The following is a 20,713-nucleotide window of genomic DNA, read 5'->3' as shown; positions in this document are numbered from 1 at the left end:
ACATACTATGATTTCTTTTTATAATTCGTGTTGTCTAGACCACCCCATCGGCAGACAACCATGTTTTCGCCGCCAACATCTCGTGTGTGCGAAAATGAAATAGCATGTCAGCACTGCGTTTCACTCAACTGCCAGCAGTCTGATTTGGGCCCGCTGTCAAATTTTGAGCCCCGGACATGCTGTCGCTGACGTTTACTGCAGTTCGATATAGAGATATCGATGGGTTGGTCTAGACACCGCTTGACACAACCATGCACAACTATAGTTTGTCTATATAAGGTTGCCCAAATGTTTATTTTTTGTTCAAAATTTCACAAAATTAAAAAAAAAAGGTTTTTAACGGCAATAGCCTAAAAATATAAAATTGAATATCAAAATATGTGTTCCTAACCCTAACCTCATCGATTCAAGCTAAAAACGACATAGGGCTTTAGGACCCAATTCAAGAATTTTCATGCAATACGCGTTAAAATTTTCTCTTTCAGTATACTATTTAGAAACTATTGTTTCACTCAAGACCGTGAAAAATTGATGGCATGGACCGACCATTCCAAAATCATCGTCGTAAATACTTATTGCAACAAAGTTGATCTACCTTTTCATCTTACTTTTTTCGTTGAAATCTGCGCGTAAACAGATACATAACGTTTGAAGCATGAACCTACAAAAAGGCATTTGTGCAAACGAAAACCAAAACAGGTGAAAGATTGTTTTTCTACATATGCTGGCAAAAAATTTCCACTCGGTTTGTTTAAGTTTGTATATTTGCCGTGTGATGGATTAAGTAAATCTTATTTGCTTACGACTCATCTTAATTACATAATTATAAACAAATACAACAAAGAATAAAAGCTATCGATTTACAATCAGCAAGATAAATGTGCAATTTTGTAATACGCGCATTTCAAATGTAACGCAAAATGAGGTTTTGCTTCCATAATTGATGCTACAAAAGTGAACGTTTTCCTATAGAAATAATGCATCACTTATTATGGACGGCCCGAAAATGCGATTGCAGCGCCGCTCACAACACTGGTAGCAGTTACGGGAAACATGCTCTGAACTGTCATTATAATAGGGGGTAGATATATATACATCATAATTTTCTATATACCGCAGCATTTGTGTGATAACAGATCCAAAAAAAATCGGTACATCAGGCTTGCCATACACTTTTCTCTTCGATTTTGCTCTTTTGATTACTGCATCTCAGCCAAGCAAAATTTGAAAAAGTGATGTATGGGGCTTTTTGAAGCATTAGTTATTATCTACAATATTGCTGAAGTGCTATGCCTATTACTATGCCTTTTGTATTTATGGCGCTATAAGGCTGCCCTCTTGGTAGCAAAAAGAGCGCACTTTTTACCACCAACGGCATTACAGCCACACAGCGTCGTAAATACTAAAAATAAAACTTTACTTTCTTCGGCAATATTATAGATAATTACTAGCTCTACAAATGTCCCATACACCACTTTTTCAAATTCTGCTTGGCTGAGGTGCAGTAATCGGAAGAGCAAAATCAAAGCGAAGAGTGAATGTCAAGCCTGGGAACATTTTTCCTAAAACAAAATATCAGCGAGAACAAAGAACCGATGCGCTTTACAGATATTTTTGATTTTTGGGTGCTTATGAAGATTGAAACATATCTTCTTTTGTCACGAAAACCCATAACCATTTGCCAGCGTTGCTGAAATTTTGCATGATTTTTATCGTAGCTAGACACAGAAAAAGAATTTGTGCTAAAAGCTTTTTTCGAAATTTTTGCATGTGTTCTTAGACTCCTTAATCTTATAATTCTTGCGAAATTTCGTAGTAAACTTTCATTATATGAGGGATAACAAGATATTTCTTTTTCTGTTTCCTGAAGCCAAAAACCTCGTCAAAATGAATGCAGCAAATTTGCATAATGTTCATTTATTCGCAACCACTCAATTTCAGATCATCTTAATTTCAAATACAAGCCTACACTGAAATGAATATTTTTTATTTTTTATTCTGCACTAAAAACGAAAGAATAATATGACTTTTGATTCAGCGGGATTTCTAGCGGGAAATAGACTCTAGACATCGGGATTTCAGCGGGAAATCAACCTCTGGGCAGCGGGAAAATAGGCAGTCGACCTGGTAACACTGGCAGTAGATCTCCGCTGGATTGGACTAGAGTGACTATATACAGAGTGGCGACAATGTCAAAATTGGAATGATAATTATCTGTCAGTGTCATTCCAATCGAGCAGACGACCTATCCAACGCGTATGCAGGAAAGAGAAAGAAAAACCTTGGAAAAACCGCATTGCATACATTTGGGATGACTTGTCGCCACTCTGTATATAGTCACTCTAGATTGGACATTAACATTATCAACAATGGTTGGTTTGCGCAGATTTTAAACTTATTTTTTTATTTTCCGGGCAAAGTTTTATCCAATGAATGTACATTTTCAGCGTATAATCTTCACTTATAATTTCAGGCTTCTAAAGGAAAACAGGGAACTAAAGGTAGTAAGCAGATAATGGTAGAAAATTGTGCCACGTTGAAATTCTATCGAAATATGTGCTTGGGCACAACGGCATTTTGTTTACTAGCTCAATATTTTTTCATCGAGTCGTTCGGAGTTCTACAAATGGTATGTATAATAAATTGAAACTAGACCTGTAATGTAGGTATTTTACGGCAGATTTAAATAACAATTGTACTATATTTAGACGCATACATACATCAAAATGATTCTGTTAGTTCTGAAAATTGATCGTTCGGCCTATGCAAAAACTGATTATGGTTCGGCCCATCGGCTTGACTATGAATAATTCATTAAATATTTTGAGATTTAAGTAGTTTGATCTTATTTTAGTTTAGTATTTTAGTAGTAGTTTGATTTATTAGCTATTTAAATTACTATAGCTAGCTCAGATAATTAAATTTATATTAACTTACGTAAATGCGGCTTCCAATGTCGTCATAAAAGCATAGATTAAAAACATTTTTAAAACATTGATTCATCTATAATCTTTCATTGTTGGCACGTGTTATTCCAAAGAAAGAGTATGGACTTATTACGAAATGCGATTTTATTATTTTTTTCATAGTAGGGGAATTGTGTATAACGTGCCCCCCCCCCTGGCCAATGTGCCCCCCTCTTCGTTTTTCTCTAATCAAGCGAAATTAAAATGCAAAACCACCCAGAATCCATAGTATTTGATGTAACTCGCCTATTATGCAATTATGACAGGTCATATACTTTAAAAACAAAACAAAAATAAATTTGTTTTTGAACAGCTTCCGATGTAACTTTTGGCGTCTTTTATATAAGCTATTTACTTGTCAAAATCAGTAAATAACCGGTTGTAGAGATGGTCGGGTAGCGGAAAATTTGCCCGAAACCCGTACCCGCCGGGTTCGGGTATTGAAAAAAAAAAAAAAAAAATTGCGGGTTCGGGTCGGGTACGGGTTCTTAATTTTTGTTTTTGAAACCGGGTACGGGTCGGGTCGGGTATCTCTATTGACCACATTTAACACTAAAGATGGTCGGGTACCCGGGCCCGTCCCGTACCCTTCGGGTTGCGGTCGGGTTCGGGTATCAAAAATAATAAATTTGCGGGTTCGGGTCGGGTACGGGTTTTCTATTTTTTTCTTGATCGGGTACGGGTCGGGTTCGGGTATTCAAATTTTCATACCCGACCATCTTTAACCGGTTGTTGCGATTCGATTGCGTAAAGTGAACTTCAAAGAGACATCTCTGCCAAAAATGACGATATGAAACGCTTGATTTGCTTTAGCAATAATATTTTTTCAAATAAGTGAAAGCAGGCCAATATGCCCCACTTGCGGTGGTGCAATTTGCCCCTTGCAAATGTGGCTATAAACATAGGTAAACAGATCTAAGTTCAAGTCAATTGGCATTATTTAATTCAATTAGTATTGTAGAGTAACCGTGGTGGGAATAATTTTTATACCAACGTCCAAATTCCAGGTAATACAACTACGCGGTGCAAAATGCCACAGCTGCAGTATAATGTGTCCCATGCAGAAAAGAAAAAGTGCACCAGAAGGCCGAAACTAGGTTTATTTTATATAAAGATACGAGATTTTGAAAACAAAAGAAATAGTTTTGCTTTCTACAAAATAGAGTTGGTCACTGTCACTGGTAGAAATACTCAAATTACCGCACTGGGCATATTATACCGCAGGTGAGGCATTTTACCCCGCGCAGGCGAGAAACACGACATTTAGGTGCTTTTATTAAATAATTCCTATCATATTTATTTCACAATACTAAATGAAATAAACAATTGCAATTGGTTGTCAGCTTAAATACCAACATATGCTCGTAGTTGTCACGTTAATTTGGGGAAGCATAACAGAGATATATCCATTTATTCTTAGGGGGGCACATTATACACAATTCCCCTAACTGTTCGGCCTAAGGGCATGTACAACACTGTTTTACTATATATGAAAGTTTTAAAATGAAACAAATTTAAAATATCGGTAACCCCAACAGAGCGTTTCCGTTCTATTTTTTCTAACAGTTGAGTTACAAAATTTGAAACTGGTATACAACAGTGTTCTATTTCTGCAGATATTTGAAACACGAGTAAAGCGGAGTTTCAAACAGATGGGATATTGTGTATGTAGCCAATAATAAGCAAAACACAAACTTTTGACAGTTGATTGTTTCATAATCGTTTTGGTTCAGAATGATACAAGTAATTTAAAAAAAATTGGGATGTGTTTCGGCCGACGGTTATTTGTTTGGTTGTTTCCTATTGTAAAACTTGCTGTGAGTATAATTGCAGTTAAGTACGAAATTATTACAAAGATTTCTAAATTTCGCGACGGCAGCACTATTGCTTTGCTATCAAAATAGTAGTAATGACGGATTTTCTTTAACGCTCATTAAAAGATGACATTTACATCACTATTCGCCGGTCCAGCAGAACAAAGAGATGTAACCAAAGACATCCATTGCTGAAGATTACCTGGGGTCCTATTCTCACAGTCATCTCATCTAAATTTTTTGGGTGAGAGCACAATTTGCGATTCTCAGAGTCACCTAGGTGACTCCACTCACCTGGGTGATTGTACAAATCAAATGGGGCCGGTAAGGTGAGGTGAGGGTGACTGTGAGAATAGGACGCGTGAGAGAAATGAGGTGAGGTAACTGTGAGAATAGGGCCCCTGGTATGGCTTCCACCTGTCGTCCGGACCAGGGGGATTGGTATGTTGTGGCAGCGGTTGCGTAAATCTGACAGATAATGCTGGACAAACAGTGGAGTGCTGGATAGTGCTTACTTAGTTAGGTGGACTGTTGAATAACATTTCTGTTGAATAACATTTCTCCAATCAACTTGGTTGTAGGCTACCGCTCTCCAATTGCTTGGACACCGAGTACTCTCCACCAGATCTCGCTCCACATGGTCTAAACATCTTGCTCGCTATGTTCCTGGTCGTCTTGTTCCTACCGGATTTGAGGCAATCATCATCTTTGCAAGGTACTTGTCCGGTATCCTTGCAACATGAACTACCCATCGTATCCGTCCAGCTTTAGCCACATCTTGGATACTGGGTTCGCCATAGAGGTATGCGAGTTCATGGTTCATCCTCCGCCTTCATACTCCGTTCTCCTGTACGCCACCGAAGATCGCATTAAATACTCGTCGTTCGAAAGTTCCGAGCACTCGCAAGTCCTCCTCCAGCATATGACATATGACATTTGTCCCACACAAATCAACACGCATCTCTAAATAGGGGGAAAAGCAGGAAGGATTGTTTATGGGGTAATATCAAACAGAACTGCCATTAAAACTGGATTGCGGTTGCCTGCATTTTGTTTCATTTTTCACATGTTACAAAATTTAAAACTTATAAAATATAGAATAGAACAAACATTGTGCTGCACATGCCCTAAGGGTACCGCCAGAGTAAACGCGACAGCGATGTGACGTGACTTTGCTCACATTTGTTTAAATACGCAGCACTTTTTCGCCGGTAGCAGGGCTGGGTATTTAAATGAATGTGAGCGAAGTCGTGTCGCGTTTACTCTGTACGGGGCCTAAAGCCCTGCTTCCGGCGAAAAAGTGCTGTGTATTTAAATGAACGTGAGCGAAGTCGCGTTGCGTCGCTGTCGCGTTTACTCTGGCGGTACTCTTAGGCCGAACAATATTCAATATCCTTTTTAGTGGCAGCGGCGATTTCATTAATGCTAATAGCTGCTGGACAAGAAATGTTAGCAACTTCTCTGATGATTCGTTCAGATTCTTCGTCGAAACATTTTCCTTGATTTGGTATGGACTGACATAATCGAGACAATGGATCGGCTATATTGTTTTTTCCTGGTCGATACATGACTTTGTAATCATAAGCCATCAATCGTAATTTCCAGCGTTTTGCATTTAAAATGGAATCGAAATCTACCATTCAATTCCATACGCTCCGTTTCAAAATGGATTGGTTGAAAGACAGAATCGTACAATACTAAAAACAATTAAAATTAGCGTCACTATGGGTCGCGATTGGAAATCAGATCTGCAAGATTTTTTACTTGCTTATCGTGCTACACCTCATACGGTTACTAACTATTCTCCATCTGAACTCATGTTTGGCTGGAATATTCGTGACAAACTACCAGGAAGACAAAGGAAAATACAGATTGATCAAGCTATTGGCAATGACAAACAAACTAAGGAAAAGGGAAAGAATTACACGAATAGAAAACGTCGGGCGAAAATTTCTAACATTGATATCGGAGATATAGTTGTCGTTAAAAACTTAATAAAAAGGAATAAACTTACATCTACTTTCAATCCACAAGAGTATATAGTTACTAAAAGAGAAGGAACCAGATTACATTTACGGAATTTGAAAACAGATGTTATATGTAAAGGTACCAGTACACTGTTTGCTGAATCATCCAATATTTGATCTATTTCATCAAATAAATTTGAAAACCCGTGTACTGACCCAACCAAATATTCGAACAAATTTTATTTTTCAAAATGTCGCCGAGCTTTTCCAATAAAATTTGGTGGTTTGTAAAACAGTGTAATATGCCAATCAAATTAAATTTGTTTTCGTAACATTTTGCGCTGTTCGCCGGTTTGTTTGCTTGAAACTTATCAAAAAAGCTCACAATGTTTATTATTTGAACTGCTGTCAAAATCGAATTTGGTACAGGAAAAATCGTGCAGAAAGGAAGTTTTGCAAAGGAAATGACACTGGAATAAATCAGGACATTATTAAATCAATAGTGAAAAGTTAAAAAGATTATGAATAATGAGGAGATCACTTAATAGACCTGTTTTTCGAACATGATTTGTTTAACGGGAAAATAGCAGTCATTAACTTTTCTTCGGAGAGCCTAATTTCGAAAGCAGTTTTTGGACCCAATAGCTGGGGTCTGGTTGTAAAAATATAAATACTGCCTTCTTCTTGCCAATCTGAACACAGCGAATATATTTTCATTAACAGAATTTTTGTTTCAAACAAAATACTGCTTTTGAAATTGGCAGAATCGATGACGACTAATTTCACCTTGAATCTATACCTATAAAGAAGGATTTCTGTCTGTCTGTCTGTCTGTCTGTCCGTATGTTCATTATAGAATCGAAAACTACTGAACCAATCGGCATGAAAATATGCATGTAGAGGTTTTTTGGGGCCAGGAAAGGTTTTTGTGATGGTTAGAAACCCCTCCCCCCACTAAGAGGGGGGGGCTCCCATACAAATGAAACACAAATTTCTGCATAACTCGACAACTAATCAAGCAAATGGAACCAAATTTGACATGTAAGTGGTTTTGGACGCAAGATTTTTTTCTATGGTGAATTAAGACCCCTCTCTTCTTTAGAAAGCGAGTTATGGCCCATCTCCTCTTTAAGAGGGTGGGCTTCCATACAAATGAAATTCAAATTTCCTTATAACTTGAGAACTAATCAAGCAAATGGAACCAAATTTGGCATGTGGGAGATTTTAGAATCTTAAATTTATTTTATGATAGTTAGAGATCTCTCACCACTGTGGTAGGGGGATATGGAAATTTTTGCGAAACTCAAAAACTAATCGAACTCGAGAAATTCTAGACTCTTCCATAAAACATTAGTCAATACAAGACCACAAATAAAACAGAAATTTTTGCGAAACTCAAAAACTAATCGAACTCGAGAAATTCTAGACTCTTCCATAAAACATTAGTCAATACAAGACCACAAAAACTATCTATAGTAACACTAGATCATTCAGGACGAGACGGTCGCGAGTGTTGCCGGTGACCCGCCGTCGGAAGCGCCGCCCACTGGGGGGCTTGCAAAACTCGAGATTGTGACAAAGATCATCCGAGATTCATGATTTATGTACAACACAGGTTAATTTGTGGCAATACGAAGTTTGTCGGGTCAGCTAGTACCCTCTAAAATTAGGCACTACCACGTATATAATACTACATATGTAAAACATTATTCTAGTAAATCTAGTAAATAGTCAGCATGTAAACGTTCATTTCAGGATCGAAAGGCTACATTCTGTTTCTGTTAACATGGATAATTTACTAGAAAATATGAACAATAATTGTATGCATATCCACCTTTTCGCGCGCTTAATGGCGGCTAGTGGGTACGTTTTTCGACAATGTTTATTTGCTTTTGGGAACTCCGCTCACGTATGCTTGAAAGTTCTACAACTACAATTAAGGCTGGAAATATTAACTTAACGTGAATAAACCTGCCAAAAGCATGCTAACGTTTTCCGAAAGTTGTATCCACTAGCCGTCATTACGCACGCGAATAGGTGGATAGCTGTGTGACATTCAATTTTATTCTGGTTTTGTGTGTCGCAAGTAGTGCGCTGTAATCGCACAGTGATGTGCTATCCAGTTTTTACACCATCTGCCATAATAACGGACGGTATCAGGATTGCTAATGTGCGACTAATACAGTGGTTTGTGTGCATCGTGAAAAATTTTTCGCAGCGAAAATAAATTTGGAGATGCAAACAAACCGCGTATAGGGTAATTTGGGGGAATTTGGACACCCTAAGCAAATCACCTATTATCCCAAAATCTATGCATCAAAACTCAAAAACGTTGAATCGTATACTGAGATTTACTTGTTTTCTGTTTACCAGCGGAGTTTAACAATTGTATCTAGCTTAGTTTTGCTAAAATAGGTTAAAATAAAAATAATGTTTTTTTGGCAGCAAAATTTTGTTTGGGGTGATATGGACACCCACTGGGGTGAAATGGACAATGTGTAAAAAACGGTTGTTTTTAATTAAATAACATACTGAGGCTCATAGCAGATAACTTAGAAACACATATTAACTAGTAATAGTGTTTCGAACTCAATTCCGTCTATCTGAGTGGAAGAGCCAGTTCATAAGTTATACCAATATCACTTTAGTTTTTTCGCAAGTAAACAAAACCTTACTTCGAAGAATCTAGATCTTATTTAAAGTCTTATTCGACATGTGTCACATGCAAGTGCTCCTGCATTAGTTCCTGGTGGCTCATAGAGGGTGGTTAAACCTAAAGCTGAAGCTATAATGACAATTCGACATATCGATTAGGATAAAATAGTTACGATAATAAAATGAAAGTGACATTGCATTTTGCACAACCATAGACAATCAGGGATTAGCGCCGAGTGCCTCAAAAATCAAAAAATTTCAATATGATTCTGAGTATGAGGGAAAATGACCAGAGAAATATTTCGTTCAGTTAGTTCTCAAACGCATCGAAACCCTATTATTAAAATCCCTGACTTTTGTTGCGAATGTTCCCTTTGGCGATTGGCGGGATTGCAAATACTCTCAAATACTCAAAACCTATTCTTGATTGTCTATAATGATCTTTTCGGTGGATTCTTGTTCACATGCACATCTTTTTTGTACTTTTACGGTATCTAAAATTAATGAGACCGAAGAAATGGTTTAAAATCCACTGGACCATTTCACCCCAACAAAACTGTCCATTTCACTCCACACAGCATACAACAATATGAGTTTAAAAAAATGGATTTATTTTTATATAATCTAGCTATAATTTTCTGTCAAACAGTTTCTCTTATGTAGCCAAACAGAACTGCACTGCACAATAATTTGAAAAGTTTGTTAAATCACTGGAAAAGCCTTAAAACCTAGAGCAACAAAATTACTTTTGGTGTCGTTTTAGACAGTTGTTTTGTTTACATTTACATTTCACAACACCTGTCAAAGTTAAGCCCAATTTTTTTACGTAAATAATGGTGTAAGAAGATAAGGAAGAAGTTGAGAATAGTGTGAATGCAGAGAAACTGCTAGTTTCCGAGATAAAGCACCTGTCCATTTTACCCCAGGTGTCCAAATCACCCCAAACGACCCTACGTATACGCGGCGAACTGTGCGTGCGGTAAATGTCAGCAATCTCTATAATACAGGGTGTCGATTATCCGGTGAAAATAAAATTCCCTGACTTTTCCAGGTGTATTTCGAAAAAATTCAGTTGGAAAATATCTCGCTAATTTATCTTTTCAAAGTGTTTATTAGACTAAATTGGTTAATAACTCTTTAATTACTATTTCTTGATGAATCCATTTGTCTTTTTCAATTCAAATTCATCTTTTTTGCGACGATGAATTGAGCAACACGCTTCGTTCTACTATTTGATTATCCAGATCAAGGGGTTTCCAACAGCAATGATTACTACGCACCTTTGAAAAAAGTTACTTTTGATTACTTTACTGATTACCTCTGATTACCAATAATCAATCTCTTGTTACTCTTGATTCAAGCCCATGGCAGACAACTATGTTCTCGCCGCCAACATCTCGTGTGTGCGAAAGTGAGATAGCAATTCAGCACTGCGTTTCACTCAACTGCCAGCAGTCTGATTTGGGCCCGCTGTCAAATTTTGAGCCCCGGACATGCTGTCGCTGACGTTTACTGCAGCTCGATATAGAGATGTCGATGGGGTGTCTTGATTACTTAAGATTATCATTGATTACTCTACTGATTACCATTGATTACCTAATTAATTCGAAAATGATTACAAAAGTAATCTCTGATTACTACGCACTTATACGCCTTACTGGAAACCCCTTGATCCAGATCTTCTGTTTTTATTCAATCTACTTGCAGCTAGCTTTTAATATTCAGGATTAGAGTGACTGTATACAGAGTGGCGACAATGTCAAAATTGGAATGATAATTATCTGTCAGTGTCATTCCAATCGAGCAGACGACCTATCCAACGCGTATGCAGGAAAGAGAAAGAAAAACCTTGGAAAAACCGCATTGCATACATTTGGGATGACTTGTCGCCACTCTGTATATAGTCACTCTATTCAGGATAACTTCGGGTTTGCGATTCTATCGACTGTGCTCCCAGTCGAGTTTCACACATATGACTGATTTGTTTGACTAATTCAAGATTTTGAGGCTGAAATGGTCTATCCTCCGAAAACGAATTAATCGTAGGTTTTTACTAGTGATCGACATCAGAATAAAAATGAAAGTCCGGGTTCCGGCACAAATGGGTTAAATATCGTAGCTAGTTTCAAAAGCTGATTTTTGTTCAGTTTGATTCGTTCTTGTTTCGGTTACAGATTTCGGTCCGGAAGTGTGGAATTATCTAGATGCAAAGTTTCTTTGTTTTAAAGATTGGACTTTTTCTAAATGTCAACTCCCATGACCCAATGAATAGTTGTTCTCGAAGCGTAGAATAGTGTTTTAAGAATCTTGCTACATTGGCCGCAGAGAAAGCAGAAAATGTATTGTTTCAACAATAGCACGCACAGACTAAAAATATGCGCTGTGCGTTTCAACATCCACTAGCCACACCGGACTTTTTATGTCACTTTCCATGCAAAATAAACAAATTTAGCACAAGTTGTGCATAAAACTTTTGTGCTAGATATCCGATCAATATCGAAGAATCCAATAAATATTGATAATGATTAATTAGGTGGTGAACCCTTCCGAAAGTCGATCAAATCGGTCCAACCGTTGTTGAGAAACGTGGCCTGGTAAAGAGCGGGTCAGTCGCACATTCATGAAATTCTAAATTTCGAAATTCTGGTACGCAACAGATTGGTTGCACGTGAGTCAAAAACTTCATTTGTGCACACGTGATGGCATTGAGTAAAAATGTGCCAACTACTTGAAATAAATGTTATCCTTGCGAAGCCATAGCTTTTTCAGTATATTTTCTTCCCGTGTTAAAAATCCCTGACTTCAAATGAAATTCCCTGACATTCACTGACTTTTCCAGGTTGAAACGAATTTCCCTGACATTTCCAGGTTTTCCCTGATTTTCCAGGTAATCGACACCCTGTAATACGTACTAGTACTTCATAAACTTTGTACATTCCCGCTTAGGCGCGTCCGGCAGAAATCGAACAAAAATCTGGCAGCGAAAAACTTTTTCTGCCAGACATTCTGCCGGATTTCTGGCCGCCGTCACCCGTGAAAACTAGCAGAAATGCAACAACCGATTCTAGCAGAAATTTCGCCTAACGGTTTTGTCTGCCAGATTTCTGCCAGCCATGTCGAACAGAACCGATACCGAAACCGATTCAACCGGTTTGTGTTTTTTGCGTAACTTTTTGATTAAAAAAAGCTGTCATCAATAATAAATATATATATTTGCGCATTTTACACTACTTTATTGTTCATTCTTCAGCTTGTTTTTGTTAGTTTTCGGTGCATTTCAGAAGCTGAAACCAGATGAGCGGAACCTTCGGTCTGAAAACAAAAAGAATGCACGAAGCACGCACGTTATTGGAATCGACCATTTAAAATGTTTCGAGGCTTTAAAAACAGAAACTAAATCCCGCAGAAACAGGTTAAATATTATTTTCTTACCTGTAACGCAGAACTGCAACATTAGGCAGCATCGTGTGAAGCACGTATCTCCCGTTTTAAAATGTCATTTTTGACATACAGAAAAGCGAGCGAAAAAAGAAGAAGACGAGCCTGTTCTGAATGTCAAATTTTGCCGGCGCCATATTGATTCTGTTCGATTTCTGCCAGGTATCCGAATTTTTCCTAAGCGGGTTATAGCAAAAATTAGACTGCAAAAATGAAATACTGCGGAAAAATAATGTCCCAAATTTATGAGCATGCATAAATTTGGGACATTATTTTTCCGCAGTATTCATTTTTCTTGAATAGTAGGGGTATAGATTACCGGGTAATAAGCGCTTGATTAACTGTTATTCAACAGAAATGTTTGTTGGATATATCTGGCATCTGCTTACGACCTTTTGAAAAGTTGGTGCCGAACTTATTATATACCAAGCAATGTCTTTATGTAAAGAGCATTTTACGTGACAAAGCGACATGCTGACTGGCTGATATCGATGTTGCGCTTTCCCTGTGCTGTGCTGGTACTTTGACAATCCGCAGATGCCCCACGGGAAAGCAAATCAGAGCTGCCACAAATACAGATATTTGTGCATACATAAATTTGGGACCCATCAATTCTTTCAGTTGCTGTGATTTCTGGCGCTACTAATGTTCCTGAATTTTAAAGTAGTCCATAAACTATTTATGTTATTTAAAAGAATGGGTGAATGACCAATTGGTTAAAACCACAATAAATAGCAATAAGCAATTATTTAAAAGATTAGATTGAGAAAATTAAATACTCCGGAGAAAACGGTAGGGTCCCAAATTTATGCATGCACAAATATCTGTATTTCTGGCAGCTGTGAAGCAAAATCAATATCAGCAATGTTGTTATGGTTCGTAAAATGGTCAATTCGGCTGATATTCCAATACCAATATCAGCGACACGGCTGACATTGGTATTGATATTAGTGATGTCCGAAATTTTTAATTATTCGATTGCCGATTAATCGATCGAGTAGGCACTGGTCGATTAGTTCAGTATTCGTGCTAGTAGTAGTGTTCGACATCGGAACGAAAATTGAGGTCCGGGTTCCGGTCCGGTAAAAATCGGCACGAATTTTCTTATTCTGGTCCGATTTGGCTCTGTTCCGGTTCCGGAACCTAAACAGAGCCAAATCGGACCGGATCATTAGTCTTTATAGTCGGAATAACAAAGTTCGTGCCACCTTTTAACCGGACCGGACCGGAACCCGGACTTCAATTTTCGTTCCGATGTCGAACACTAGCTAGTAGTATTCGACTATAAATATTCGAATATTTCGTTAAATTATTCGATTAATCTTACGATTATGAACGATTAATGGGGATTATTCTCATTTTTTAATCTTATTTAAACTATTCGATTAATGAATTACTCGTGCCAGCAGTATTCGATTACAAATTATTCGATTATTCCATGCTGTAATCGATTAATCGAGAAATTACCGGACATCACTAAATGTAGAAATTGAATTTACACTCAAGTCGCTTTTTACGCGAAGGATACGTCCCGCGTAAATCAAAACCGCGCAAATTCCGAAAACCGCGTAAATTCTGAAAACCGCGTCAATTCCGAAAACCGCGTAAATTCCGCGAAAAAAACCCATAAAAAACAAAATTTCGCGTAAAAAACTGTGGATTTCAACAATACGTGTAAAAATAGACGTTTTCAGCACATCCGCGTAAATTCAGAAAACCGCCTAAATTCCGAAAACCGCCTAAATTCCGAAAACCGCGTAAATTCCGAAAACCGCGTAAATTCCGAAAACCGCGTAAATTCCGAAAACCGCGTGAAAATAGTCGCGTAAAAATCGCGTAAAAAGCGACTTCAGTGTATATAAATTGCATTTTTTCATACCGCAGTAATTTGTATTGATTATTTTGAATTAATAATAATGCCTGTATTAAAAAGTGTTTAAAAAAATTAAAATGGCTTTCAGCTTCCTGTTAAATGAATAGCCTCACTTTCCGAGCGTACTTTTTTTTGCGTATTTGCTCTGTTTGATCTGCACAGAAATCTGCTGGCGCAAACATTTTCGGGCCGAATGTATTTGATAATCTCACGAATTTCAAGCTGTTTTGCAAACAGTGTACTGGCCCCACAAAATATGTCAAAATTTATTTGATTTTGTAACACGGGTAACGTCTCAGATCGAATTTTTGACATCAAATTTGACAAACAGTGTACTGGGCAAGACAAATATGTCTGTCAAATACCAAAATTTGCCCAAATTCTGACAGGAAGAAAATTTGACGATAAAGCAAACAGTGTACTGGTACCTTAATAGACACGTGAATCATGCGAAGAAAATTATTTGTCAAAATCCGCTTTTTAATCAAAACTCCGAAGCTCAGCAAGTGTTTCGATCGGGTACTCTGATTATCTCTTCTTTATTTTCTCTTATTGGAAAGAATCTTATACCCAATATCATTTCAGACACGAAGAATGAACAATCTTCGTCAAATAATCCTCAAGAAAAGAAGCAAAGAGAAAATCATAAACGCTCTGCTGAACTGCCAACTCAACCATCTCAAAGAACTAAACATAGACCCAACTACCTTAATGATTATGTATTGTACTCTGTTATTACGAATTAATTGTAAAACCCATTATTGAAAAGAGCGAGAGATTGTAGGATCTTAGTAGACTATAGAAATATGTATCCTTGACTCCGTGTAACCAATACTTGCTATAAATAAAATTTTCATTCTAATCTGAACCACGAAGCAGTGAAGACTGACTTCAACAGTGATTCGTGACCGCCTATTTTTACAGATAAGGTACGGCCAATTAGATATGATTTCAGCCATTCAATTATGTTGGAAGAGGCTCCAAAGCGCTCGAGTTTCGCCAATAGGATGAGGTGGTCTACGCGATCAAATGATGCTTTTATATCCGTATACACGGCATCTACTTGAGCTCCGCTTTCCATAGTTTTAATGCAGTGCGAAGTAAACTGTGCTAAATTTGTCGTAGTTGATCTGCCTGGAAAAATCCATGTTGGTCTGTTGAGATGTATGCTTTAGCTTCTCGGAATAGCACTCCACCAATTAGAATTTCAAACAGCTTTGAGCCCACACAAAGAGACGTAATTCCTCGATAATTTGCTATGTTTTGTTTATCGCCTTTTTTAAAAATTGGAAACATAATCGATTTTTTCCAGCGCGTTGGGAATATCGCCTGCGCCAGTGACTGATTATAAAGTATTTTCAACGGAGCACATAGGGCGTTCGCACAGTTTATTAACACTATCGACGGGATTCCATCAGGCCCTGTTGATGTTGAAGACTTCAATTTCTTCAGTGCAGCAAAGATATCTTCGTCTGAGAAGCGGATGCTTCTAAGGTTTAGCACATTGTCCGGAACGTCACGGATAGCATTTTGGACCTGAGTCGGATTAGCTGAAGCAGTTGCAAACACACTCGAAAAGTGTTTAGCAAAGAGATTGCAAGTGTCACTCGTCTTGCTGGAAGTTTCGTCTGCTAGAAACATGCTGCAAGGTAGCCCGTTTTCTCGTTAACAAAAGACCAGAAGCGTTTGGGGTTTCTGAATTAGTGTGTTCGAGAAAATGTCTACTGCGGCGTTAACATCGGTTGTGTTGTCTAACAGATTATTCCAGTCAATGTGGGAGAGTGATTCTTGGAGCCCAGAGAAATCCGTTTTTGAAAAATTAAACTCCTTTACCTCAAACACATCTTCGTAGAGTACTTGGTGAGAACACGTAAGGAATACTGAAAGCGGTGGATGCTGCGTGTCGATATCGACAAGCGGGTCGCATGCTTCGAAACAAGTGCATTGCGAAGAAGCTTCTGCATTTACAAACACAAGGTCAAGTGTTCGATATCGGCAGTTTTTAACTGTAGACATCTGAAGCATGTTCAACAAAGACATGCCGTCAAGTAGCGCAGTACTAGACCGTGTGAAGGTGGATTCGACGGGGTCGGGTACCGCATGGCCAAAGGGTGTGCTGTTCCAAACTAGTCCAGGCTGATTATATTCCCCAAATAGTAGATGGACTGCGTTGGGATTTAAGGAATTAGCAACAGTGAGCGAGGAGTTTTTATGTTTATGTTTTTATAACAGCGAATTTATTTATTCAGTCCAGGTTGGAATTGGAAGAATTTTTGGTGTTCATTTGCTCCTATTTCATAGATAAAATTTATCTCATTTAATTTCGGATTGAATAAACAAATTTGTTATAAGTTAAACATCCATACATTGGTGAAAAAAATTCAAGGAAAAATCAGTGAAACACATCGAAGCTCTTTCCTCACCTGTGGCATATCTCATTGGCTCTCAGAACTTAGTTAAAACTAACCATGCTCCCGAGCAGGGTTATTTTCAAAAAACCTTCGTACTGTCAAATTTTATCCAAAAAGTTAAAAATTTCGCGAAATGGTTCACAGCCTTAGTGGGTAATATGAAGTATTGAGCCTCATACAGAGTAAACGCGACAGCGACGCGGCACGACTTCGCTCTCATGTTGCTAAATGCACAGTCCTGCTTCGGCCGAAAAAGGGCTGCGCGTATAACCACAACTACAGCAAGAAATGTCGCTTGCACTCTGGCGGTACCCTTAGGCCCCGTACAGAGTAAACGCGACAGCGACGCGACACGACTTCGCTCTCATGTTGCTAAATGCACAGTCCTGCTTCGGGCGAAAAAGGGCTGCGCGTATAACTACAGCAAGAAATGTCGCGTCGCGTCGCATGTCGCTTGCACTCTGGCGGTACCCTTACGTGCGGTATTGCTTCATTTATTTCACATTAAATCCCCAAATGCAGAATTTGTGAAAGCATTTGGCATCTTTGGTGCTATAAAAGTCATAATAAAAAAACTCGCTGAGTCGCTAGTCACTTGCAAATATGATGTTACGTAGATAGTCTACTAGCAACAAGCCAACAAGCACACACGCCGAATAGCGAATAGCGAGTTAAGTAGAGCAGCATTCAACTTTACTCGCTACAAGCAAACATTCTGATAGTTTAATACCCTGCTTACACGTAGACGAGTCCCTGCCAGAGCTGCCATAAATACAGATATTTGTGCATGCATAAATTTGGGACCCTACCGTTTTCTCCGTATTATTTTATTTTCTCGATAACCTTAAATAACATAAATAGTTTACGGAGTACTTTAAAATTCAGGAACATTAGTATAGCCAGAAATCACAGCAATTGAAATAATTGATGGGTCCCAAATTTATGCATGCACAAATATCTGTATTTGTGGCAGCTCTGGTCCCTGCGTACGAGTTATTTTGTTTTGTATTGCAGATTGCAAGAACAATCCTCACATTGCGGTTATCTTGACTGTTGAGCCAAATCATCAAAAGATCACCGCAGAGCAGATTTCTTTAAGGGGAAACCGAAAGTGGCTCAAAGATGGCTGGGTAAATGGCTACCATTCGAAGCATGTATTGTTTTGCACCTTAAAAATGCATCTGTATTGGCAGAGTACGTTTTCACCACGTAATCAGTGCTTCCAGCGCTGTTATAATTTCCTAAAACTTGTAATTCAAGTTATCGATCTGCTATGTATCAATAAACGCTCAGCAAAACATAATTGCTAATGGAAAATAAATTTAACTGATCATATCGATCATTACGTGTTCATAAAAGCGACTAATGTATAATTTGGAATTAGTTAATAGATATTTGGTTGCGCACATATTTCGTTGAACTAGCGATTTCCGAAAAAGCAGCAACACAGTATCAAACTTTCGTCACATCAATGAGCTTTTAAAGAGCTTTCAACTTTCGCCGCATCGATGAGCTTAGAGTGAGGTAAACAAACAAAACGCAAACGCAGGAATCAAAAACGCAATCCGATGCAAGCGGATTAATTAAACATCCTAGTGATCCTACGCATTATTCAGTTGCTGCGGTTAATTTTGATTGAATCGGAATGCCTTGATAAAGAAAACAAACCCTTTTTCGGGATGTTTGTAGTCAGTGCGGTTGGCTGCGGATCAGCTGTTTATGTTTGCAAGCTCCGCTATTTGACATATATTACCAATACTAATGCAATATTCAAATAAACGTTTAGGTTTTTAACGAACACGAGCTGTAGAGTACAGTGTTTGTCGCACTAACACAATAACGTTAGCCACTTTCGGTTCCGCCTTAATTTAATACATGGAAATTTACTAAATCAATTGTTTTTCATCAAAACCATGCTTCAAAACTGTTATTTTGTAGAACTGCAAACCATAAAACCTAAATTTTAATATTGCGTTTATCTCGCGGTTATCTCCTGAGTGCGTTATCACCGCCGCTGCAGGCGGATTTTTCTTAAGCGCCGCAATATCCGTACACAAAAATTAAGATGTGATGTGCATGTCATTTGTCAATAGGGTGTTTTAGGGTTGCCAAGGGGCCGGTTTTTGGCCGGCCCGACCGGTTTTTCACGTGCAAAGCCGGTGGCCGGTCAATCCTGCAAAAAGGCCGGTTTTCCGACATTTGAAGCTGGATTTGTACTTTTTGCCTGATTTGTTAAATTTTCTAATGAATTTATTAGCCATTCTGAGCAGTGGATCATTGAAAATAGCCAGTTTTGCAGTGACAATACTTTGCTTCTGGCGGTAATATACATTAAATCGTTCACTAGCACCAGAAGCAAGTAGTTGTCACTCCGAAACTAGCTATCTTCAATAATTCATTGTGGTTTCGTTTCGTTTCGTTCAATGTTCGTTGTGGTTTCGACTGCGATGTCCTACCAGCAACCATTTGCTTCTCCACTACTGGCTGATCATCGCATTTACACGGGAAACTGTCAACCGACTTCCGGCGGCTGACACATCCTCCCCCCCCCATTTTTTGAAGGCAGGACCGACCGGCCGGTTTATGTAATTTTCAGACTTGGCAACCCTAGCGGTGTTTGCAGAGTGCAGAGTTTGCAGCTTTTGGTTGCGAGTCCCTGCGTATGATCTATCGCATGCTGACAAGAACAAAAGAATATTCAATTCGCTTCAAGATTGGAAGCTTCCAACTTTTGAAGCGAGTACCGTTTTCAGGTAGCCGCAAGCCAGAATGAGGTACAGCAGAAAGGCAAGAAAAACATTTCTATCCTGTGTGGGCGTCATACACCCTTATTCTGCGAGTCACGTGACTCAATACCACAATTGTCACTCGCCGTGACTCGCCACGGCGAGTCGAATTGACTGCCGTCACCTAGGTGACAACCGTGTCACCTAATGCACTAATTTTAATTGTGGGGGAATGCTCATCAACTTTTCCGGTCCACCTCTAGCTTGAGGTGCCAGGTGAAAACTTACTGATTACCTGTCGCTCTACCTACCTAAGGATAATTCTGCATAGAATTATCTCAGTTTGAAATATTCCGCCCACTATTATCACAGTAGCTATAGTGGCGGTAGCTGAACGGAATAGAGATAAGGACGGCAATGTGTGCAGGACCAAGTCCTCCCGCCTGGCGCTGAAGGATGAGTACGCGAACGCCAGGCAGCTGCAGCACTGCACAGCAGCAGCATCAAAAACAACCACGAATCCCCACGGGACATGGAAGGGCCACAGCACACAGCAGCCATAGTATGTCAATCGCATAAGGCAAGTTCTTTGACGATTTGAACGAAAACATACATAGGATACAACTGTAAGGTAGATTGCATATTCCATAGACTGGAGCATCAAATTTTAAATATTTTTTGCTACATATTGCGTCACGTTCAAGTATATAGATTGAATATTTTATATCAGCATTATATATTATACTCCCTTATTCAATTAATTATTTTAACTACATTAAGGCCATTACAAATATTCAAAAAGTTTTTGTCCCTCCGGTGGTGGGCCACTGAAGAGGGGGCGAAAAAAAACAAAGAGAATTTTT

The 20,713-nt window shown here is 38.6% G+C and overlaps 1 protein-coding gene across 1 annotated transcript in view; it reads left to right on the top strand.

Moving 5' to 3' along the window:
• Nucleotides 1–2,267: 2,267 nt before the first annotated feature.
• Nucleotides 2,268–20,713, top strand: part of LOC128741049 (transmembrane protein 208) — a 124,474-nt gene continuing 106,028 nt past the window's right edge. Inside the window, exons 1-2 of the mRNA XM_053836627.1 lie at nt 2,268–2,372; nt 2,474–2,629. Of these exons, the coding sequence (XP_053692602.1) occupies nt 2,370–2,372; nt 2,474–2,629 (159 nt within the window). The 5' untranslated portion in view covers nt 2,268–2,369. The remainder of the gene's footprint in view (nt 2,373–2,473; nt 2,630–20,713) is intronic.

This window comes from Sabethes cyaneus, chromosome 3, assembly GCF_943734655.1.
Source record: "Sabethes cyaneus chromosome 3, idSabCyanKW18_F2, whole genome shotgun sequence".
In the NCBI taxonomy this organism is placed as follows: domain Eukaryota; kingdom Metazoa; phylum Arthropoda; class Insecta; order Diptera; family Culicidae; genus Sabethes; species Sabethes cyaneus.
This window is presented reverse-complemented; position numbering and strand designations above follow the sequence as displayed.